General features: G+C 50.1%; 2 protein-coding genes across 2 annotated transcripts in view; one reads left to right on the forward strand and one right to left on the reverse strand.

Moving 5' to 3' along the window:
* Nucleotides 1-1,942: 1,942 nt before the first annotated feature.
* Nucleotides 1,943-4,163, forward strand: LOC133552613 (zinc finger and BTB domain-containing protein 5-like). The gene has a single exon (XM_061899912.1). The coding sequence runs from the start codon at nucleotides 2,375-2,377 to the stop codon at nucleotides 3,989-3,991; it is 1,617 nt and encodes a 538-aa protein (XP_061755896.1). The 5' UTR covers nucleotides 1,943-2,374; the 3' UTR covers nucleotides 3,992-4,163.
* A 2,946-nt stretch (nucleotides 4,164-7,109) lies between these two features.
* grhpra (glyoxylate reductase/hydroxypyruvate reductase a) overlaps nucleotides 7,110-20,075 on the reverse strand; it is a 31,870-nt gene continuing 18,904 nt past the window's right edge. Inside the window, exons 8-9 of the mRNA XM_061899916.1 lie at nucleotides 7,533-7,663; nucleotides 7,110-7,436 (exon numbers count right to left, since the gene is read on the reverse strand). Of these exons, the coding sequence (XP_061755900.1) occupies nucleotides 7,315-7,436; nucleotides 7,533-7,663 (253 nt within the window). The 3' untranslated portion in view covers nucleotides 7,110-7,314. The remainder of the gene's footprint in view (nucleotides 7,437-7,532; nucleotides 7,664-20,075) is intronic.

A 20,075-nucleotide genomic window follows, 5' to 3' on the forward strand; every position in this document is an offset into this window, starting at 1 on the left:
GGGTCTAACATGATACTGTGAAAGTTCAAGCCATAGTGGCTCCAACACAGCCGTGAGAGTTCAGTTCAAAGAGGATCCAAGACAGCAGCGAGAGTCCCGTCCACAGGAAACCATCTCAAGCGGAGGCGGATCAGCAGCGTAGAAACGTCCCCAACCGATACAGGCGAGTGGTCCATCCTGGGTCTCGACTCTGGACAGCCAGTACTTCATCCATGGTCATCAGACCAGACCCCCTCCACAAGGGAGGGGGGGACATAGGAGAAAGAAAAGAAGCGGCAGGTCAACTGGTCTAAAAAGGAGGTCTATTTAAAGGCTATATACAGATGAGTTTTAAGGTGAGACTTAAATGCTTCCACTGAGGTAGCATCTCGAACTGTTACCGGGAGGGCATTCCAGTCTACTGGAGCCCGAACGGAAAACGCTCAATAGCCCGCAGACTTTTTTTGGGCTTTAAGAATCACTAATAAGCCGATAAGGTGGCGACTTGTCCAGAGTGTATCCCGCCTTCCGCCTGAATTCAGCTCGTATAGGCTGCAGCACCACCCATTGCAACCCCGAAACTTACTCAGTGGTCTAGTGGTTAGTGTGTCCCCTCTCAGATCGGTAGGTTGTGAGTTCAAACACCAGCCGTGTCATACCAAAAACTATAAGGCTGCTCCCGGTCTGTGGAATGTTCTCCCTGACCACCTGAGGGCACCTCAGACAGTGGATGCCTTTAAAAAAAGGCTTAAAACCCCATATTTAAAAAAAATAAATAAAAAAAAAAAGCCTTTTTATAGACATGCATGCTAGTTCTAGGTATTGGGCTGTTTCTAGTTTTGTATTTTATTGTTATTATTACAATTTTTTTTACACTGTGGCACTTTAAGGTTTTTCACTCAACGTAAAGTGTTTTTTTTTTACAAATAAAATCTATTACTATTATTATTATTATTATAAAAATGAGACCCATTACCTCTCATTTTGGCACCCAGCATCAAGAGTGGGAATTGGGAGTTAAATCACCAAAAATGATTCCCGGGCGTGGCACAGCCGCTGCTCACTGCTCCCCTCACCTCCCAGGGGCTGCATCTGGTCAGGATGCCACCTGAACGCCTCCCGAGGGTGGTGTTTAGGGCACGTCCAACCGGTAGGAGGCCACGGGGAAGACCCAGGACACGTTGGGAAGACTATGTCTCCCGGCTGGCCTGGGAACGCCTCGGGATCCCCCGGGAAGAGCTAGACGAGGTGGCTGGGGAGAGGGAAGTCTGGGCTTCCCTGCTTAGGCTGCTGCCCCCGTGACCCGACCTCGGATAAGCGGAAGAAGATGGATGGATAGTGTGTGTGTGACAATCATGGGTACTTTTAACTTTAAAAGGGACAAGCAGTACAAAAAAAGGATGGATATTTCTGTAAGTGAGAATCAAAGGGGGATCCAGCCTAATAAAACATATAATATACATATAATCTATAATTCAACTGGGGACTTCATGCGTTACGTCATCATTGGCCACGATAAATTAACCATGTAATCCAAAAGCGCACCTGTACAAATATCAAACTGATAATTTGTCAAAATTAGCACCGTCAGAAAGTATTAAAAAGGGTAACCGAGGGTTTATATATGTCGCCTATACTGTATAAAACTACAAAATAACAAAAACGGAGGCTCTAGTTTTACACGAGGAACACTTTATTTCTTTTCTTTCACCACTTCCGCCCGCTCTTAGCGCCTTCAAAATAAGAGCTCAGGGCATATATTCTGTATAACAGCTTATACAAAGAACTTATCACAACGAGGCGAACCCATAAAAATAGGTTATATAAGTAACAGGGTCAAGATTGAGATTGTGCAGTTCAAACATTTTGAAGACATAAAATATTGATTGTGTACACGCAACACAGTGACTCTTGGTTGATGTGTTGCACTTTCACAGGATGGCCACTTGGTGGCGACGCTGCGCTAATGTGCTGGATTACACTAATGGTGGCGCTGACGCCCGGACAACAAAACCTCCCTCCTTTTTGGACATCGTCGAGCTTTTACGGCAATGAACGTTTCGTTTTTTTGCAGACATCGGGATGGTAGTGGATCTATCCACGTGTTAAAGAGCGAGTTTGTGATTGGGTGTTGAAGACCTGCACCCATCTTTCAGGCAAGAACGTCGGTCGCCGACAACTGATCATTTTTGAATGAAGATCAGACTGGAGTTATACTCTTGATCCCATCCATCCATCCATTTTTTACTGCTTATTCCCTTTTGGGGTCGCTGGTGCCTATCTCAGCTACAATCAGACGGAAGGCGGTGTACACCCGGGACAAGTCGCCATCACAACCGCGTTTTTAAGAATGACTTCCAGTTTGCTATCGTGATGCCTTTTTAGATGCCAGACCATGGACTTCCCAGGTCACTTCCAGCACATTTTCCAGCAGCTGAACCTCCAGCGGCTCCACGCTCAGCTGTGTGACTGCGTGGTGGAAGTGGGCGGCCACAAGTTCCACGCTCACCGAGCCATCCTTGCGGCCGGCAGCTCCCACTTCAAGGCCCTTCTCGGCTCGGGTGAGGATGCTGGCGGTGGAGGTCCCGGCGTGATGGTGCTCGACCCGGAAGTGGTGACTCCGGAGGCCTTCTCCACGCTGCTCGACATGATCTACACGTCCACCCTGTCGCTCGGGGCCTCCAACGTGATGGACGTGCTGTTGGCCGCCTCGCACCTGCACCTTAACGCCGTGGTAAAAGCTTGCAAGCTGCACCTGTGCAGAAAAAACTTCCCGACCTCGGCGCCCAAAGGCTGGAGGTCGATGCCGCATCAGCAATCCGTGGAGGTGCTCGACGAAGGCGGCGTCGAGGTGAGCCAGTCCGGTCACGAGTCCTCAAAGCACAAGAGAAAGCCTCATGAGGAGAGGTTCGGCGACAGGAAGAGGACTTGCGGAATGCCTGGGGATCCGGACGAGGTTGTCAACGAGGAAGCAAAAATCTGGGAAGGACGACCGGATGAGGTGGAGGAGAAATACGACGCCACCATGTCGTTAGAAATGGAGGAGATCCAGCTGCCGAGTCAGTCGGACAGCAGTGAAAGTGGACTGAAAGTGAAACTGGGAGAGGAAGGCGAAGGAGAGCCCAAGATGGAGAGCGTAGAGGTAAAGAAGGAGACTATGACCACTTCCTCTCCCGATCGCGCTCTTGCAGAAGATTGTGGCGATTTACAGGAGCAAATAAGCAGTCTGGCCGGTGGCGACGTCACACACCTCTGCTCAGATCTGGCTGACAGGGACGCCGGGTTTGAAGACCAGGGCATTGACAGCCTGTCTGAGTTGGCCCTGTCCTGCTTCCTAAACCCGGGTCATGAGAGCGAGACAGCAGCTATGGAGGAAGAAGAGAGTTTTGCAAGTCTAACAGCAGCCGCCACCACAGCCGCCGCCGCCTGTGACGCTGCGGACCAACTGGGTCCCAACACCTCGGCTCAAGCCTCGGACGCGACCGTGCTTTTAACGACCGTCCCTTTGGATCAGATACTCCCGACTCAGAGTCCGGGTTTGAGCGACACGCTCATCCTCCGGCCTGCGCACAACTCCTTAACAGGGTTCCTCAGTCTGGACTCCCCCAAAGGACGGGCGGCCTCGAGTGGGTCGACTTTCCGCCGCATTGCCCCCAAACTGTCAGAAGCGGATCCCTCTGCGGCCTTGTCCTCCGGCCCCGCCGCGGATGACAGAGCACCTCTGACCAGAGCGTCGGAGGACGTGCTCTCCAAGTGCAGAAAGGCGGCGGCCGAAGACAACGTGCTCCTGGTGGAGGGGGAGAAGAAGTACGCCTGCAAGATCTGCTCCAAGACATTCATGAACCTGACGGATTGTAAGAAACATATTCGCGTCCACACGGGAGAAAAGCCTTATCCTTGTCCAAAATGTGGGAAACGCTTCAGCCAGTCGTCTCATTTGTACAAACACTCCAAGAATTCCTCCTGCGTGAACTGGAAGGACGAGCCTTCTTTCCCGGACGCTCTACACTGACTACCCTGAGAAGCTGTGATGTCAGTCTGTCCCTGGACAACCACTAAATGTGTTTTCATTCATAGAGTATCTCACAAAAGCAAGCACTCCTCAACGATTTGCGCAAACATTTACATTTACAATACTTTGGATACACCTTAAAGCAGGCCAGAGCAATTATTTTGACTCGGGGGGCCAAATTTATAGAAACAAATCTGTCAGGGGGCCACCGTATGTGTGTGTGTGTATATATATATACATATATATATATATATATATATATATATATATATAGAAAATCTCCATCCATCCATCTTCTTCCGCTTAGCCAAGGTCGGGTCGCGGGGGCAGCAGCCTAAGCAGGGAAGCCCAGACTTCCCTCTCCCCAGCCACTTCGTCTAGCTCTTCCCGGGTTGATCCCGAGGCGTTCCCAGGCCAGTTGGGAGACATAGTCTTCCCAACGTGTCCTGGGTCTTCTCCGTGGCCTCCTACCGGTTGGACGTGCCCTAACATTGGGGTGGCATCCTGACCAGATGCCCGAACCACCTCATCTGTCTCCTCGCGATATATCTATACACACACATACGTACATACATACATATATGTGTATGTATGTACTTACATACATACATACATACATACATGGATAGATATCCTATATATATATATATATATATATATAGATAGATATAAATATATGTACATGCATATATATATGTATTTATACATACATGTATATATGTATGTGTGGGAAAAATCACAAGACTACTTCATCTCTACAGAATATATATATATATATATAAATATAAAGAAATACTTGATTTCAGTGTTCATTTATTTCCACATATACACACACATAACGCTACTCTCTACTCATTGGTGTATTTGAAAGTACAATGCTTTGCAGCCAGTAGCAAAGCCTTTGAAGGAGCACAGCATCTGTGACATTTAATTTGCAGGAAAGGAGTGAGTTTAGGGTTGAATTGTTCATCCTCGTTCTATTCTCTGTCACTATCTTTTTTTGGACATTACTACTTGCCGTAGTTTTGAACAATGCATGATGGGAATCCGGATGTTGTGTGTCAGTGTATTGACGTGCCGGCTGGAATAAACACACGCTGAGAAATAGCTCTGTGCCTGCCTACTTTATGGGTTATAGATAAACCTATGGATAACGGAGACATATATAATAGTCTCCTTCTTGTTGTGTGTGCAGTTGTGCACTGAGCTCCAAAATCCGTAGATGTTATAAGTGGACGCTGTTAATAAGGAGGAAAAGTGGACGTGACGACAGGCTGTCCTCACTCAGGTCCGGCTGGAAATCGGGAGAAATTCGGGAGAATGGTTGTCCCGGGAGATTTTCAGGAGCGGCACTGAAATTCGGGAGTCTCCCAGAAAATTCGGGAGGGTTGGCAAATATGCCAAGTTTGTCTTGAGACATGAGCGTAATTGAACACTTGTGGGCCATGTTAAACCTGTGAGAAGGTAGATGAGTGCACCAGTGATGTCATCACAGAGGAGTGGAAAAGTACACAGTCACCACCTGTGAGGCAGGGAAATTCCAAGCCCAAAAGGATTCAGGCATCCATCCATCCATCTTCTTCCGCTTATCCGAGGTCGGGTCGCGGGGGCAACAGCCTAAGCAGGGAAGCCCAGACTTCCCTCTCCCCAGCCACTTCGTCTAGCTCTTCCCGGGGGATCCCGAGGCGTTCCCAGGCCAGCCGGGAGACATAGTCTTCCCAACGTGTCCTGGGTCTTCCCCGTGGCCTCCTACCGGTTGGGCGTGCCCTAAACACCTCCCTAGGGAGGCGTTCGGGTGGCATCCTGACCAGATGCCCGAACCACCTCATCTGGCTCCTCTCCATGTGAAGGAGCAGCGGCTTTACTTTGAGTTCCTCCCGGATGGCAGAGCTTCTCACCCTATCTCTAAGGGAGAGCCCCGCCACACGGCGGAGGAAACTAATTTCGGCCGCTTGTACCCGTGATCTTATCCTTTTGCTCATGACCCAAAGCTCATGACCATAGGTGAGGATGGGAACGTAGATCGACCGGTAAATTGAGAGCTTTGCCTTCCGGCTCAGCTCCTTCTTCACCACAACGGATCGGTACAACGTCCGCATTACTGAAGACGCCGCACCGATCCGCCTGTCGATCTCACGATCCACTCTTCCCCCACTCGTGAACAAGACTCCTAGGTACTTGAACTCCTCCACTTGGGGCAGGGTCTCCTCCCCGACCCGGAGATGGCACTCCATCCTTTTCCGGGCGAGAACAATGGACTCGGACTTGGAGGTGCTGATTCAGGCAGTACTAGATAACAATGACGGGACGGCGTGGCGCAGTGGGAGAGTGGCCGTGCGCAACCCGAGCGTCCCTGGTTCAATTCCCACCTAGTACCAACCTCGTCACGTCCGTTGTGTCCTGAGCAAGACACTTCACCCTTGCTCCTGATGGGTGCTGGTTGGCGCCTTGCATGGCAGCTCCCTCCATCAGTGTGTGAATGTGTGTGTGAATGGGTAAATGTGGAAGTAGTGTCAAAGCGCTTTGAGTAACTTGAAGGTAGAAAAGCGCTATACAAGTACAACCAATTTATTTATTTATTTAATGACGCCCTGCGATGAGGTGGCGACTTGTCTCGGGTGTCCCGAATGCAGCTAAGATAGGCTCCAGCACCCCCCTCCACCCCAAAAAGGGAAAAAGCGGTAGGAAAATGGATGGATGGATAGATAACGATGGCACCCACATTTAATAATGACACAATGTGGACATATTTCTGCTATGCAAACTGTACACTGACTACTCTAAAGTGTATCCAAGGTTCATTTCTGCCGTATCGTCCATGTTATATATGTATAGTTACCATGAATTGATTTACGTGGACTTAAAGAAGTTGAAAAACTTATTGGGGTGTTACCATTTAGTGGTCAATTGTACGGAATATGTACTGTACTGTGCAATCTACTAATAAGAGTTTCTATCAATCAATCAATTAGTCCCTTGAGAAGACGATTGCTGAAATGTGGGGGTGTGCTCTTTTGTGAAACACTACAAATCAAAATGAAAGTTTACAATTCACTGAAAATAATATTTTTCCGATCCTCATTTCATTTCGTGTGGAGTACTTTTAAGTATGAGGAAATTGCAACTAACACTTTTATTATCCTGCTGAAAAGTGGAATACATTCATGCAACAAATAGGTTTTGTTAAGAATAATGTAAGAAGTTTGCGAGCGATGGAACTGATTAAAGGCAATTATGTCAAAATGACTTGTTTACATATTCTAATAGTTACATACTGTATGTGCTGTTCCATCCAGGCGGGACCACATCCTCTGTTTTAGCTTCTAAAGTGCGAGTTCACTTGGCATTTCTGTGCCCTGTAAACCCCCCAGCAGGTTTCGGGCCGCCAAGGCCACCATGACGCCTCTCGTGGAGTAGGTGGCGCTGCCGATGTGCGGCAACACCACTGCACAAAGCGAAACGGGACGGAAAGTTAGCACTGACCAGGAGAGGAAGCGAGTCAGATGTATTTAATTGTACCAAAGATATCGGTCTGACTTACCACAGTTTTTGAGTGTGAGAAGCGGGTGGTTTGTCGGTAGTGGTTCAGGGGTTGTTACGTCCAGGCCGGCTGCTGCTATTTGTCCACTTTTCAGAGCCTCGTACAGATCCTCTTGATTCACTACGGCCCCCCTTGATGGATGTAAGGAAATCATTGAAAAAAAAAAATCAATCTGTTAAAGTAATGCATAATAATAATATATTTTATTTATAAAAAAGCACTTTACATTGAGAAAACAACACAGTGTAATAAAAAAAAGTAATAATAATAATAAAAATAAAAACTAGAACAGCCTAATAGCTAGAAGTAGTATGCATAAATCTATAAAAATACTTTTTATGTTTTTAAAAGAAGGGTTTTTAAGCCTTTTTTAAAAGCATTCGCAGTCTGTGGTACCCTCAGGTGGTCAGGGAGAGCGTTCCACAGACTGGGAGCGGCGGAGCAGAAAGTGCCAGTAGAATGGAAAAACAAGTTGACTTTATATGCTTAATTGTGTTTCATTGGATCCATTAAACCAGTGTTTTTCAAGCAATGTGCCGCGGCACATGAGAGTGCCGTGAGATATTTTCTGGTGTGCCTTGGGAAATCACGCAACTTCACCTGATTGGTCCAAAAAATATTTTTTGCTAATCGATAATTATAATCTGCAAATAACGTGCTGGGGCTTCACGGTGGCAGAGGGGTTAGTGCGTCTGCCTCACAATACGAAGGTCCTGCAGTCCTGGGTTCAAATCCAGGCTCGGGATCTTTCTGTGTGGAGTTAGCATGTTCTCCCCGTGAATGCGTGGGTTCCCTCCGGGTACTCCGGCTTCCTCCCACTTCCAAAGACATGCACCTGGGAATAGGTTGATTGGCAACACTAAATGGTCCCTAGTGTGTGAATGTTGTCTGTCTATCTGTGTTGGCCCTGCGATGAGGTGGCGACTTGTCCAGGGTGTACCCCGCCTTCCGCCCGATTGTAGCTGAGATAGGCGCCAGCGCCCCCCGCGACCCCAAAAGGGAATAAGCGGTAGAAAATGGATGGATGGAAATAACGTGCTGTTGCTTAGTCTCTGTGCTGTGTAGAACTCGGCAGGGTAGCCATGTAATAATACTCCATGTCAGTAGGTGGCACATTGCTTTGTAAAAGTTGGAATGTGTCGGGTGAGACGAGGGCGGTTTGTTGTGATCCCGATATGTAGACCACAGCGGGAGGCAGTGTGCAGGTAAAAAAGCTATGTAATGCTTAAACCAAAAATGAACAAAAGGGCAAGGGAAAAAGGAAAATGCAAGAAAGTAAAACTAGACTGACTACAAAGTCAACAGGAAAAAAATGCTGGACGACAGCAAAAACTTACGGCGTCCATGACGGCGTGGCGAAGTTGGTAGAGTGGCTGTGCCAGCAATCTGAGGGTAACTGGTTCAATCCCCACCTTCTACCATCCTAGTCACGTCCGTTGTGTCCTTGGACAAGACGCTTCACACTAGCTCCGGATGAGTCCTGGTGAGCGCCTTGCATGGCAGCTCCCACCGTCAGTGTGTGAATGTGTGTGTGAATGGGTGAATGTGGAAATACTGTCAAAGCGCTTTGGGCTCCTTAAAAAGGGGTAGAAAAGCGCTATACAACTACAACCCATTTACCATTTATCATGACAATCAACAATGTCCACACAAAGAAGCATAGCAACAACTAAATAGTCGCACTTGCTAACACAAAGCAGGTGCGGGGAATAGCGCTCAAAAGGAAGACATGAAACTGCTACAGGAAAACACCAACAACACAGGAAGGGCCACCAAAATAAGAGCGCAAGACAATAACTAAAGCTCTAAACACAGGAAAACACAACCATCCATCCATCCGTTTTCTACCGCTTGTCCCTCTCGGGGTCGCGGGGGGTGCTGGAGCCTATCTCAGCTACAATCAGGCGGAAGGCGGCGTACACCCTGGACAAGTCGCCACCTCATCACAGGGCCAACACAGATAGACAGACAACATTCACACACTAGGGACCATTTAGTGTTGCCAATCAACCTATCCCCAGGTGCATGTCTTTGGAGGTGGGAGGGGCCTATCCCCAGGTGCATGTCTTTGGAGGTGGGAGGGGCCTATCCCCAGGTGCATGTCTTTGGAGGTGGGAGGGGCCTATCCCCAGGTGCATGTCTTTGGAGGTGGGAGGTGCCTATCCCCAGGTGCATGTCTTTGGAGGTGGGAGGGGCCTATCCCCAGGGGCATGTCTTTAGAGGTGGGAGGGGCCTATCCCCAGGTGCATGTCTTTGGAGGTGGGAGGGGCCTATCCCCAGGTGCATGTCTTTGGAGGTGGGAGGGGCCTATCCCCAGGTGCATGTCTTTGGAGGTGGGAGGAAGCCGGAGTACGCGGAGGGAACCCACGCAGTCACGGGGAGAACATGCAGACTCCACACAGAAAGACCCCGAGCCCGGGATTGAACTCAGGACCTTCGTATTGTGAGGCACATGCACTAACCCCACTGTCACCGTGCTGCCCCAGGAAAAGACTAACAAACTCAAAATAAGGCACAACCTCCTGGTGGAGTTTCGTTTTTTTTAGTGTTTTCTGCTGGTGGTGTGCTTCTGTCTTTTTTTTAATGAAAAAAATGTGCCTTGCCTCAAAAAAGGTTGACAAACACTGCATTAAACCAGATCCAGTTGTATTTATAATCTGCAACGTATGTGAAAATAACTTCAAAGCAGGGATGTCAAACTGGTTGTCATTGAGGGCCACATGGCAGTTATGGCTGCCATCAGAGGGCCGCTTGTATGAATTTGCCTCTTGATTTACATTATTAATTATTAAATACTTTAAGTAGACTGTCAATTTTGCAGTAAAAACTTTACATTTACAACATTTTACTGTAAAATATAGCGTTTTTTTTATTTTTTCACAATATTTTACGGTAAATGGAAAAAGACTACCACTGTTTTTGAGGGCAATCCTTACAGAAAAAGCTGGCACTGTCCATCCATCCATCATCTTCCGCTTATCCGAGGTCGGGTCGCGGGGGCAACAGCCTAAGCAGGGAAACCCAGACTTCCCTCTCCCCAGCCACTTCGTCTAGCTCTTCCCGGGGGATCCCGAGGCGTTCCCAGGCCAGCCGGGAGACATAGTCTTCCCAACGTGTCCTGGGTCTTCCCCGTGGCCTCCTACCGGTTGGACGTGCCCTAAACACCTCCCTAGGGAGGCGTTCGGGTGGCATCCTGACCAGATGCCCGAACCACCTCATCTGGCTCCTCTCGATGTGAAGGAGCAGCGGCTTTACTTTGAGTTCCTCCCGGATGGCAGAGCTTCTCACCCTATCTCTAAGGGAGAGCCCCGCCACACGGCGGAGGAAACTCATTTCGGCCGCTTATCCTTTCGGTCATGACCCAAAGCTCATGACCATAGGTGAGAATGTGAACGTAGATCGACCAGTAAATTGAGAGCTTTGCCTTCCGGCTCAGCTCCTTCTTCAACACAACGGATCGGTACAACGTCCGCATTACTGAAGACGCCGCACCGATCCGCCTGTCGATCTCACATATATATACATATTTACATCATATTTATATAATATATAACTACAAGCTCCATTCACAGACAAAGTCCCATTGCTTTTATGAGCGGTCAAGCGAGTCAAAAGCCGAATTTTTTTTTTTTTTTTTTTTTTTTGTGGCGGCCGTAATTCTTTCGTGGCGAGCCGCCACAAATAAATGAATGTGTGGGAAACCCTGACTTGAATGTTACTTGATGTTCAATAAATTTGAAAATGTTAAGCTTGGCATTAGCGTTCTGTTGTGGCGATGGGGGCGGGTGGGGCTTGAAAACTCCCCCTTGTCCAAAGTGGGGGATGACAAAAAAAGTTTGAGAACTACTGTTTTAAGGTATTTTTGGGTTCATTGAGGTTAGCTATTTTTACTTGTTTTGGAAAGTCTTGACAAGTCAAATTTTCTTATTCTATTGGCAGATCATTTTGCTTAATTCAAATAAAATACCCCTCATTTTTTTTCTTCTTGTTTTTGAACACTGACTTTTTGCAGAGGGCTTAATTGCCAGATCTGCGTTAAATTTACATTGTTTTTACAACATTATATTGTTAATGGGGCAGCACGGTGGAAACAGGGGTTAATGCATGTGCCTCACAATACGAAGGTCCCAAGTAGCGCTGAGTTCAATTCCGAGCTCGGGATCTTTCTGTGTGGAGTTTGCATGTTCTCCCCGTGAATGCGTGGGTTCCCTCCGGGTACTCCGGCTTCCTCCCACCTCCAAAGACATGCACCTGGGGATAGGCCCCTCCCACCTCTAAAGACATGCACCTGGGGATAGGCCCCTCCCACCTCCAAAGACATGCACCTGGGGATAGGTTGATTGGCAACACTAAATGGTCCCTAGTGTGTGAATGTTGTCTGTCTATTTGTGTTCACTGCAAAAAGTGAAATCTAAGTAAGAAGAAATGTCTCAAATGTAAAAGTCAGCAAAAGTCCCCAAAATTTTCAAACTCCCTACCCAGATTTGAGTCCCACATGGATTTTTGAAAATTTTACCGACTTTTCTCACTTTTTTTCCCCGCCTTCCCGTGGGACTTTGCTGGGAACGTTTTGGACACTTTGTGCATCCCGACCAGCGGCGGGACTTGTGGGACTCGGACCTGGGTAGGTATTTTGAACATGTTTGGGACTTTTGACAACTTTTCCCAACTTTTACTCCCCTTCCCCGTGGGACTCGGCTGGGTGTGTTAGGGACATTTTGGTGGGACTCGAACCTGGGTAGGTATTTTGAACATGTTTCGGACTTTTAACGACTTTTCCCAACTTTTATTCCCCTTCCCCGTGGGACTAGGCTGGGTGTGTTATGGACATTTTGGGCATCCCGGCACTTGCGCGGCGGGACTGGTGGGACTCGAACCTGGGTAGGTATTTTGAACAGGTTTGGGACTTTTGCCGACTTTTCCCTACTTTTATTCCCCTTCCCCGTGGGACTAGGCTGGGTATGTTATGGACATTTTGGGCATCCCGGGAGTTGCGTGGCCGGTGGTGGGACTTGTGGGACTCAAACCTGGGTAGGTGTTTTGAACATGTTTGGGACTTTTGCCGACTTTCCCCAACTTTTACTCCCCTTCCCCGTGGGACTAGGCTGGGTATGTTATGGACATTTTGGGCGGCGGGACTGGTGGGACTCGAACCTGGGTAGGTATTTTGAACATGTTTGGGACTTTTGCCGACTTTTCCCAACTTCTACTCCCCTTCCCCGTGGGACTCGGCTGGGTGTGTTATGGACATTTTGGGCATCCCGGCACTTGCGCGGCGGGACTGGTGGGACTCGAACCTGGGTAGGTATTTTGAACATGTTTGGGACTTTTGCCGACTTTTCCCAACTTTTATTCCCCTTCCCCGTGGGACTAGGCTGGGTGTGTTATGGACATTTTGGGCATCCCGGGAGTTGCGTGGCCGGTGGTGGGACTTGTGGGACTCAAACCTGGGTAGGTATTTTGAACATGTTTGGGACTTTTGCCGACTTTCCCCAACTTTTACTCCCCTTCCCCGTGGGACTAGGCTGGGTGTGTTATGGACATTTTGGGCGGCGGGACTGGTGGGACTCGAACCTGGGTAGGTATTTTGAACATGTTTGGGACTTTTGCCGACTTTTCCCAACTTTTACTCCCTTTCCCCATGAGACTCGGCTGGGTGTGTTATGGACATTTTGGGCATCCCGGCACTTGCGCGGCGGGACTGGTGGGACTCGAACCTGGGTAGGTATTTTGAACATGTTTGGGACTTTTGCCGACTTTCCCCAACTTTTACTCCCCTTCCCCGTGGGACTAGGCTGGGTGTGTTATGGACATTTTGGGCATCCCGGGAGTTGCGTGGCCGATGGTGGGACTTGTGGGACTCAAACCTGGGTAGGTATTTTGAACATGTTTGGGACTTTTGCCGACTTTTCCCAACTTTTACTCCCCTTCCCCGTGGGACTCGGCTGGGTGTGTTATGGACATTTTGGGTATCCCGGCACTTGCGCGGCGGGACTGGTGGGACTCGAACCTGGGTAGGTATTTTGAACATGTTTGGGACTTTTGCCGACTTTTCCCAACTTTTACTCCCCTTCCCCGTGGGACTAGGCTGGGTATGTTATGGACATTTTGGGCATCCCGGCACTTGCGCGGCGGGACTGGTGGGACTCGAACCTGGGTAGGTATTTTGAACATGTTTGGGACTTTTGCCGACTTTCCCCAACTTTTACTCCCCTTCCCCGTGGGACTAGGCTGGGTGTGTTATGGACATTTTGGGCATCCCGGGAGTTGCGTGGCCGATGGTGGGACTTGTGGGACTCAAACCTGGGTAGGTATTTTGAACATGTTTGGGACTTTTGCCGACTTTTCCCAACTTTTACTCCCCTTCCCCGTGGGACTCGGCTGGGTGTGTTATGGACATTTTGGGTATCCCGGCACTTGCGCGGCGGGACTGGTGGGACTCGAACCTGGGTAGGTATTTTGAACATGTTTGGGACTTTTGCCGACTTTTCCCAACTTTTACTCCCCTTCCCCGTGGGACTAGGCTGGGTATGTTATGGACATTTTGGGCATCCCGGCACTTGCGCGGCGGGACTGGTGGGACTCGAACCTGGGTAGGTATTTTGAACATGTTTGGGACTTTTGCCGACTTTCCCCAACTTTTACTCCCCTTCCCCGTGGGACTAGGCTGGGTGTGTTATGGACATTTTGGGCATCCCGGGAGTTGCGTGGCCGATGGTGGGACTTGTGGGACTCAAACCTGGGTAGGTATTTTGAACATGTTTGGGACTTTTGCCGACTTTTCCCAACTTTTACTCCCCTTCCCCGTGGGACTCGGCTGGGTGTGTTATGGACATTTTGGGTATCCCGGCACTTGCGCGGCGGGACTGGTGGGACTCGAACCTGGGTAGGTATTTTGAACATGTTTGGGACTTTTGCCGACTTTTCCCAACTTTTACTCCCCTTCCCCGTGGGACTAGGCTGGGTGTGTTATGGACATTTTGGGCATCCCGGGAGTTGCGTGGCCGGTGGTGGGACTTGTGGGACTCGAACCTGGGTAGGTATTTTGAACATGTTTGGGACTTTTGCCGACTTTCCCCAACTTTTACTCCCCTTCCCCGTGGGACTAGGCTGGGTGTGTTATGGACATTTTGGGCATCCCGGGAGTTGCGTGGCCGATGGTGGGACTTGTGGGACTCAAACCTGGGTAGGTATTTTGAACATGTTTGGGACTTTTGCCGACTTTTCCCAACTTTTACTCCCCTTCCCCGTGGGACTCGGCTGGGTGTGTTATGGACATTTTGGGTATCCCGGCACTTGCGCGGCGGGACTGGTGGGACTCGAACCTGGGTAGGTATTTTGAACATGTTTGGGACTTTTGCCGACTTTTCCCAACTTTTACTCCCCTTCCCCGTGGGACTAGGCTGGGTATGTTATGGACATTTTGGGCATCCCGGCACTTGCGCGGCGGGACTGGTGGGACTCGAACCTGGGTAGGTATTTTGAACATGTTTGGGACTTTTGCCGACTTTCCCCAACTTTTACTCCCCTTCCCCGTGGGACTAGGCTGGGTGTGTTATGGACATTTTGGGCATCCCGGGAGTTGCGTGGCCGATGGTGGGACTTGTGGGACTCAAACCTGGGTAGGTATTTTGAACATGTTTGGGACTTTTGCCGACTTTTCCCAACTTTTACTCCCCTTCCCCGTGGGACTCGGCTGGGTGTGTTATGGACATTTTGGGTATCCCGGCACTTGCGCGGCGGGACTGGTGGGACTCGAACCTGGGTAGGTATTTTGAACATGTTTGGGACTTTTGCCGACTTTTCCCAACTTTTACTCCCCTTCCCCGTGGGACTAGGCTGGGTATGTTATGGACATTTTGGGCATCCCGGCACTTGCGCGGCGGGACTGGTGGGACTCGAACCTGGGTAGGTATTTTGAACATGTTTGGGACTTTTGCCGACTTTCCCCAACTTTTACTCCCCTTCCCCGTGGGACTAGGCTGGGTGTGTTATGGACATTTTGGGCATCCCGGGAGTTGCGTGGCCGATGGTGGGACTTGTGGGACTCAAACCTGGGTAGGTATTTTGAACATGTTTGGGACTTTTGCCGACTTTTCCCAACTTTTACTCCCCTTCCCCGTGGGACTCGGCTGGGTGTGTTATGGACATTTTGGGTATCCCGGCACTTGCGCGGCGGGACTGGTGGGACTCGAACCTGGGTAGGTATTTTGAACATGTTTGGGACTTTTGCCGACTTTTCCCAACTTTTACTCCCCTTCCCCGTGGGACTAGGCTGGGTATGTTATGGACATTTTGGGCGGCGGGACTGGTGGGACTCGAACCTGGGTAGGTATTTTGAACATATTTGGGACTTTTGCCGACTTTTCCCAACTTTTATTCCCCTTCCCCGTGGGACTAGGCTGGGTGTGTTATGGACATTTTGGGCATCCCGGGAGTTGCGTGGCCGGTGGTGGGACTTGTGGGACTCAAACCTGGGTAGGTATTTTGAACATGTTTGGGACTTTTGCCGACTTTCCCCAACTTTTACTCCCCTTCCCCGTGGGACTAGGCTGGGTGTGTTATGGACATTTTGGGCGGCGGGACTGGTGGGACTCGAACCTGGGTAGGTATTTTGAACATGTTTGGGACTTTTGCCGACTTTTCCCAACTTTTACTCCCTTTCCCCATGAGACTCGGCTGGGTGTGTTATGGACATTTTGGGCATCCCGGCACTTGCGCGGCGGGACTGGTGGGACTCGAACCTGGGTAGGTATTTTGAACATGTTTGGGACTTTTGCCGACTTTCCCCAACTTTTACTCCCCTTCCCCGTGGGACTAGGCTGGGTGTGTTATGGACATTTTGGGCGGCGGGACTGGTGGGACTCGAACCTGGGTAGGTATTTTGAACATGTTTGGGACTTTTGCCGACTTTTCCCAACTTTTACTCCCTTTCCCCATGAGACTCGGCTGGGTGTGTTATGGACATTTTGGGCATCCCGGCACTTGCGCGGCGGGACTGGTGGGACTCGAACCTGGGTAGGTATTTTGAACATGTTTGGGACTTTTGCCGACTTTCCCCAACTTTTACTCCCCTTCCCCGTGGGACTAGGCTGGGTGTGTTATGGACATTTTGGGCATCCCGGGAGTTGCGTGGCCGATGGTGGGACTTGTGGGACTCAAACCTGGGTAGGTATTTTGAACATGTTTGGGACTTTTGCCGACTTTTCCCAACTTTTACTCCCCTTCCCCGTGGGACTCGGCTGGGTGTGTTATGGACATTTTGGGTATCCCGGCACTTGCGCGGCGGGACTGGTGGGACTCGAACCTGGGTAGGTATTTTGAACATGTTTGGGACTTTTGCCGACTTTTCCCAACTTTTACTCCCCTTCCCCGTGGGACTAGGCTGGGTATGTTATGGACATTTTGGGCATCCCGGCACTTGCGCGGCGGGACTGGTGGGACTCGAACCTGGGTAGGTATTTTGAACATGTTTGGGACTTTTGCCGACTTTCCCCAACTTTTACTCCCCTTCCCCGTGGGACTAGGCTGGGTGTGTTATGGACATTTTGGGCATCCCGGGAGTTGCGTGGCCGATGGTGGGACTTGTGGGACTCAAACCTGGGTAGGTATTTTGAACATGTTTGGGACTTTTGCCGACTTTTCCCAACTTTTACTCCCCTTCCCCGTGGGACTCGGCTGGGTGTGTTATGGACATTTTGGGTATCCCGGCTCTTGCGCGGCGGGACTGGTGGGACTCGAACCTGGGTAGGTATTTTGAACATGTTTGGGACTTTTGCCGACTTTTCCCAACTTTTACTCCCCTTCCTCGTGGGACTAGGCTGGGTATGTTATGGACATTTTGGGCATCCCGGCACTTGCGCGGCGGGACTGGTGGGACTCGAACCTGGGTAGGTATTTTGAACATGTTTGGGACTTTTGCCGACTTTCCCCAACTTTTACTCCCCTTCCCCGTGGGACTAGGCTGGGTGTGTTATGGACATTTTGGGCATCCCGGGAGTTGCGTGGCCGATGGTGGGACTTGTGGGACTCAAACCTGGGTAGGTATTTTGAACATGTTTGGGACTTTTGCCGACTTTTCCCAACTTTTACTCCCCTTCCCCGTGGGACTCGGCTGGGTGTGTTATGGACATTTTGGGTATCCCGGCACTTGCGCGGCGGGACTGGTGGGACTCGAACCTGGGTAGGTATTTTGAACATGTTTGGGACTTTTGCCGACTTTTCCCAACTTTTACTCCCCTTCCCCGTGGGACTAGGCTGGGTATGTTATGGACATTTTGGGCATCCCGGCACTTGCGCGGCGGGACTGGTGGGACTCGAACCTGGGTAGGTATTTTGAACATGTTTGGGACTTTTGCAGACTTTCCCCAACTTTTACTCCCCTTCCCCGTGGGACTAGGCTGGGTGTGTTATGGACATTTTGGGCATCCCGGGAGTTGCGTGGCCGATGGTGGGACTTGTGGGACTCAAACCTGGGTAGGTATTTTGAACATGTTTGGGACTTTTGCCGACTTTTCCCAACTTTTACTCCCCTTCCCCGTGGGACTCGGCTGGGTGTGTTATGGACATTTTGGGTATCCCGGCACTTGCGCGGCGGGACTGGTGGGACTCGAACCTGGGTAGGTATTTTGAACATGTTTGGGACTTTTGCCGACTTTTCCCAACTTTTACTCCCCTTCCCCGTGGGACTAGGCTGGGTATGTTATGGACATTTTGGGCGGCGGGACTGGTGGGACTCGAACCTGGGTAGGTATTTTGAACATATTTGGGACTTTTGCCGACTTTTCCCAACTTTTATTCCCCTTCCCCGTGGGACTAGGCTGGGTGTGTTATGGACATTTTGGGCATCCCGGGAGTTGCGTGGCCGGTGGTGGGACTTGTGGGACTCGAACCTGGGTAGGTATTTTGAACATGTTTGGGACTTTTGCCGACTTTTCCCAACTTTTACTCCCTTTCCCCATGGGACTCGGCTGGGTGTGTTATGGACATTTTGGGCATCCCGGCACTTGCGCGGCGGGACTGGTGGGACTCGAACCTGGGTAGGTATTTTGAACATGTTTGGGACTTTTGCCGACTTTCCCCAACTTTTACTCCCCTTCCCCGTGGGACTAGGCTGGGTGTGTTATGGACATTTTGGGCGGCGGGACTGGTGGGACTCGAACCTGGGTAGGTATTTTGAACATGTTTGGGACTTTTGCCGACTTTTCCCAACTTTTACTCCCCTTCCCAGTGGGACTTGGCTGGGTGTGTTATGGACATTTTGGGCATCCCGGCACTTGCGCGGCGGGACTGGTGGGACTCGAACCTGGGTAGGTATTTTGAACATGTTTGGGACTTTTGCCGACTTTTCCCAACTTTTACTCCCCTTCCCCGTGGGACTAGGCTGGGTGTGTTATGGACATTTTGGGCGGCGGGACTGGTGGGACTCGAACCTGGGTAGGTATTTTGAACACGTTTGGGACTTTTGCCGACTTTTCCCAACTTTTACTCCCCTTCCCCGTGGGACTAGGCTGGGTGTGTTATGGACATTTTGGGCATCCCGGGAGTTGCGTGGCCGATGGTGGGACTTGTGGGACTCAAACCTGGGTAGGTATTTTGAACATGTTTGGGACTTTTGCCGACTTTTCCCAACTTTTACTCCCCTTCCCCGTGGGACTCGGCTGGGTGTGTTATGGACATTTTGGGTATCCCGGCACTTGCGCGGCGGGACTGGTGGGACTCGAACCTGGGTAGGTATTTTGAACATGTTTGGGACTTTTGCCGACTTTTCCCAACTTTTACTCCCCTTCCCCGTGGGACTAGGCTGGGTGTGTTATGGACATTTTGGGCATCCCGGGAGTTGCGTGGCCGGTGGTGGGACTTGTGGGACTCGAACCTGGGTAGGTATTTTGAACATGTTTGGGACTTTTGCCGACTTTTCCCAACTTTTACTCCCTTTCCCCATGGGACTCGGCTGGGTGTGTTATGGACATTTTGGGCATCCCGGCACTTGCGCGGCGGGACTGGTGGGACTCGAACCTGGGTAGGTATTTTGAACATGTTTGGGACTTTTGCCGACTTTTCCCAACTTTTACTCCCTTTCCCCATGAGACTCGGCTGGGTGTGTTATGGACATTTTGGGCATCCCGGCACTTGCGCGGCGGGACTGGTGGGACTCGAACCTGGGTAGGTATTTTGAACATGTTTGGGACTTTTGCCGACTTTCCCCAACTTTTACTCCCCTTCCCCGTGGGACTAGGCTGGGTGTGTTATGGACATTTTGGGCATCCCGGGAGTTGCGTGGCCGATGGTGGGACTTGTGGGACTCAAACCTGGGTAGGTATTTTGAACATGTTTGGGACTTTTGCCGACTTTTCCCAACTTTTACTCCCCTTGCCCGTGGGACTCGGCTGGGTGTGTTATGGACATTTTGGGTATCCCGGCACTTGCGCGGCGGGACTGGTGGGACTCGAACCTGGGTAGGTATTTTGAACATGTTTGGGACTTTTGCCGACTTTTCCCAACTTTTACTCCCCTTCCCCGTGGGACTAGGCTGGGTATGTT

Source organism: Nerophis ophidion, linkage group LG05 (genome assembly GCF_033978795.1).
Source record: "Nerophis ophidion isolate RoL-2023_Sa linkage group LG05, RoL_Noph_v1.0, whole genome shotgun sequence".
Taxonomy (NCBI): Eukaryota; Metazoa; Chordata; class Actinopteri; order Syngnathiformes; family Syngnathidae; genus Nerophis; species Nerophis ophidion.

Coding starts and splice junctions, on each gene's coding strand:
- LOC133552613 (XM_061899912.1), top strand. CDS start 2,375: ATGGACTTCCCAGGTCACTTCCAGCACATTTTCCAGCAGCTGAACCTC.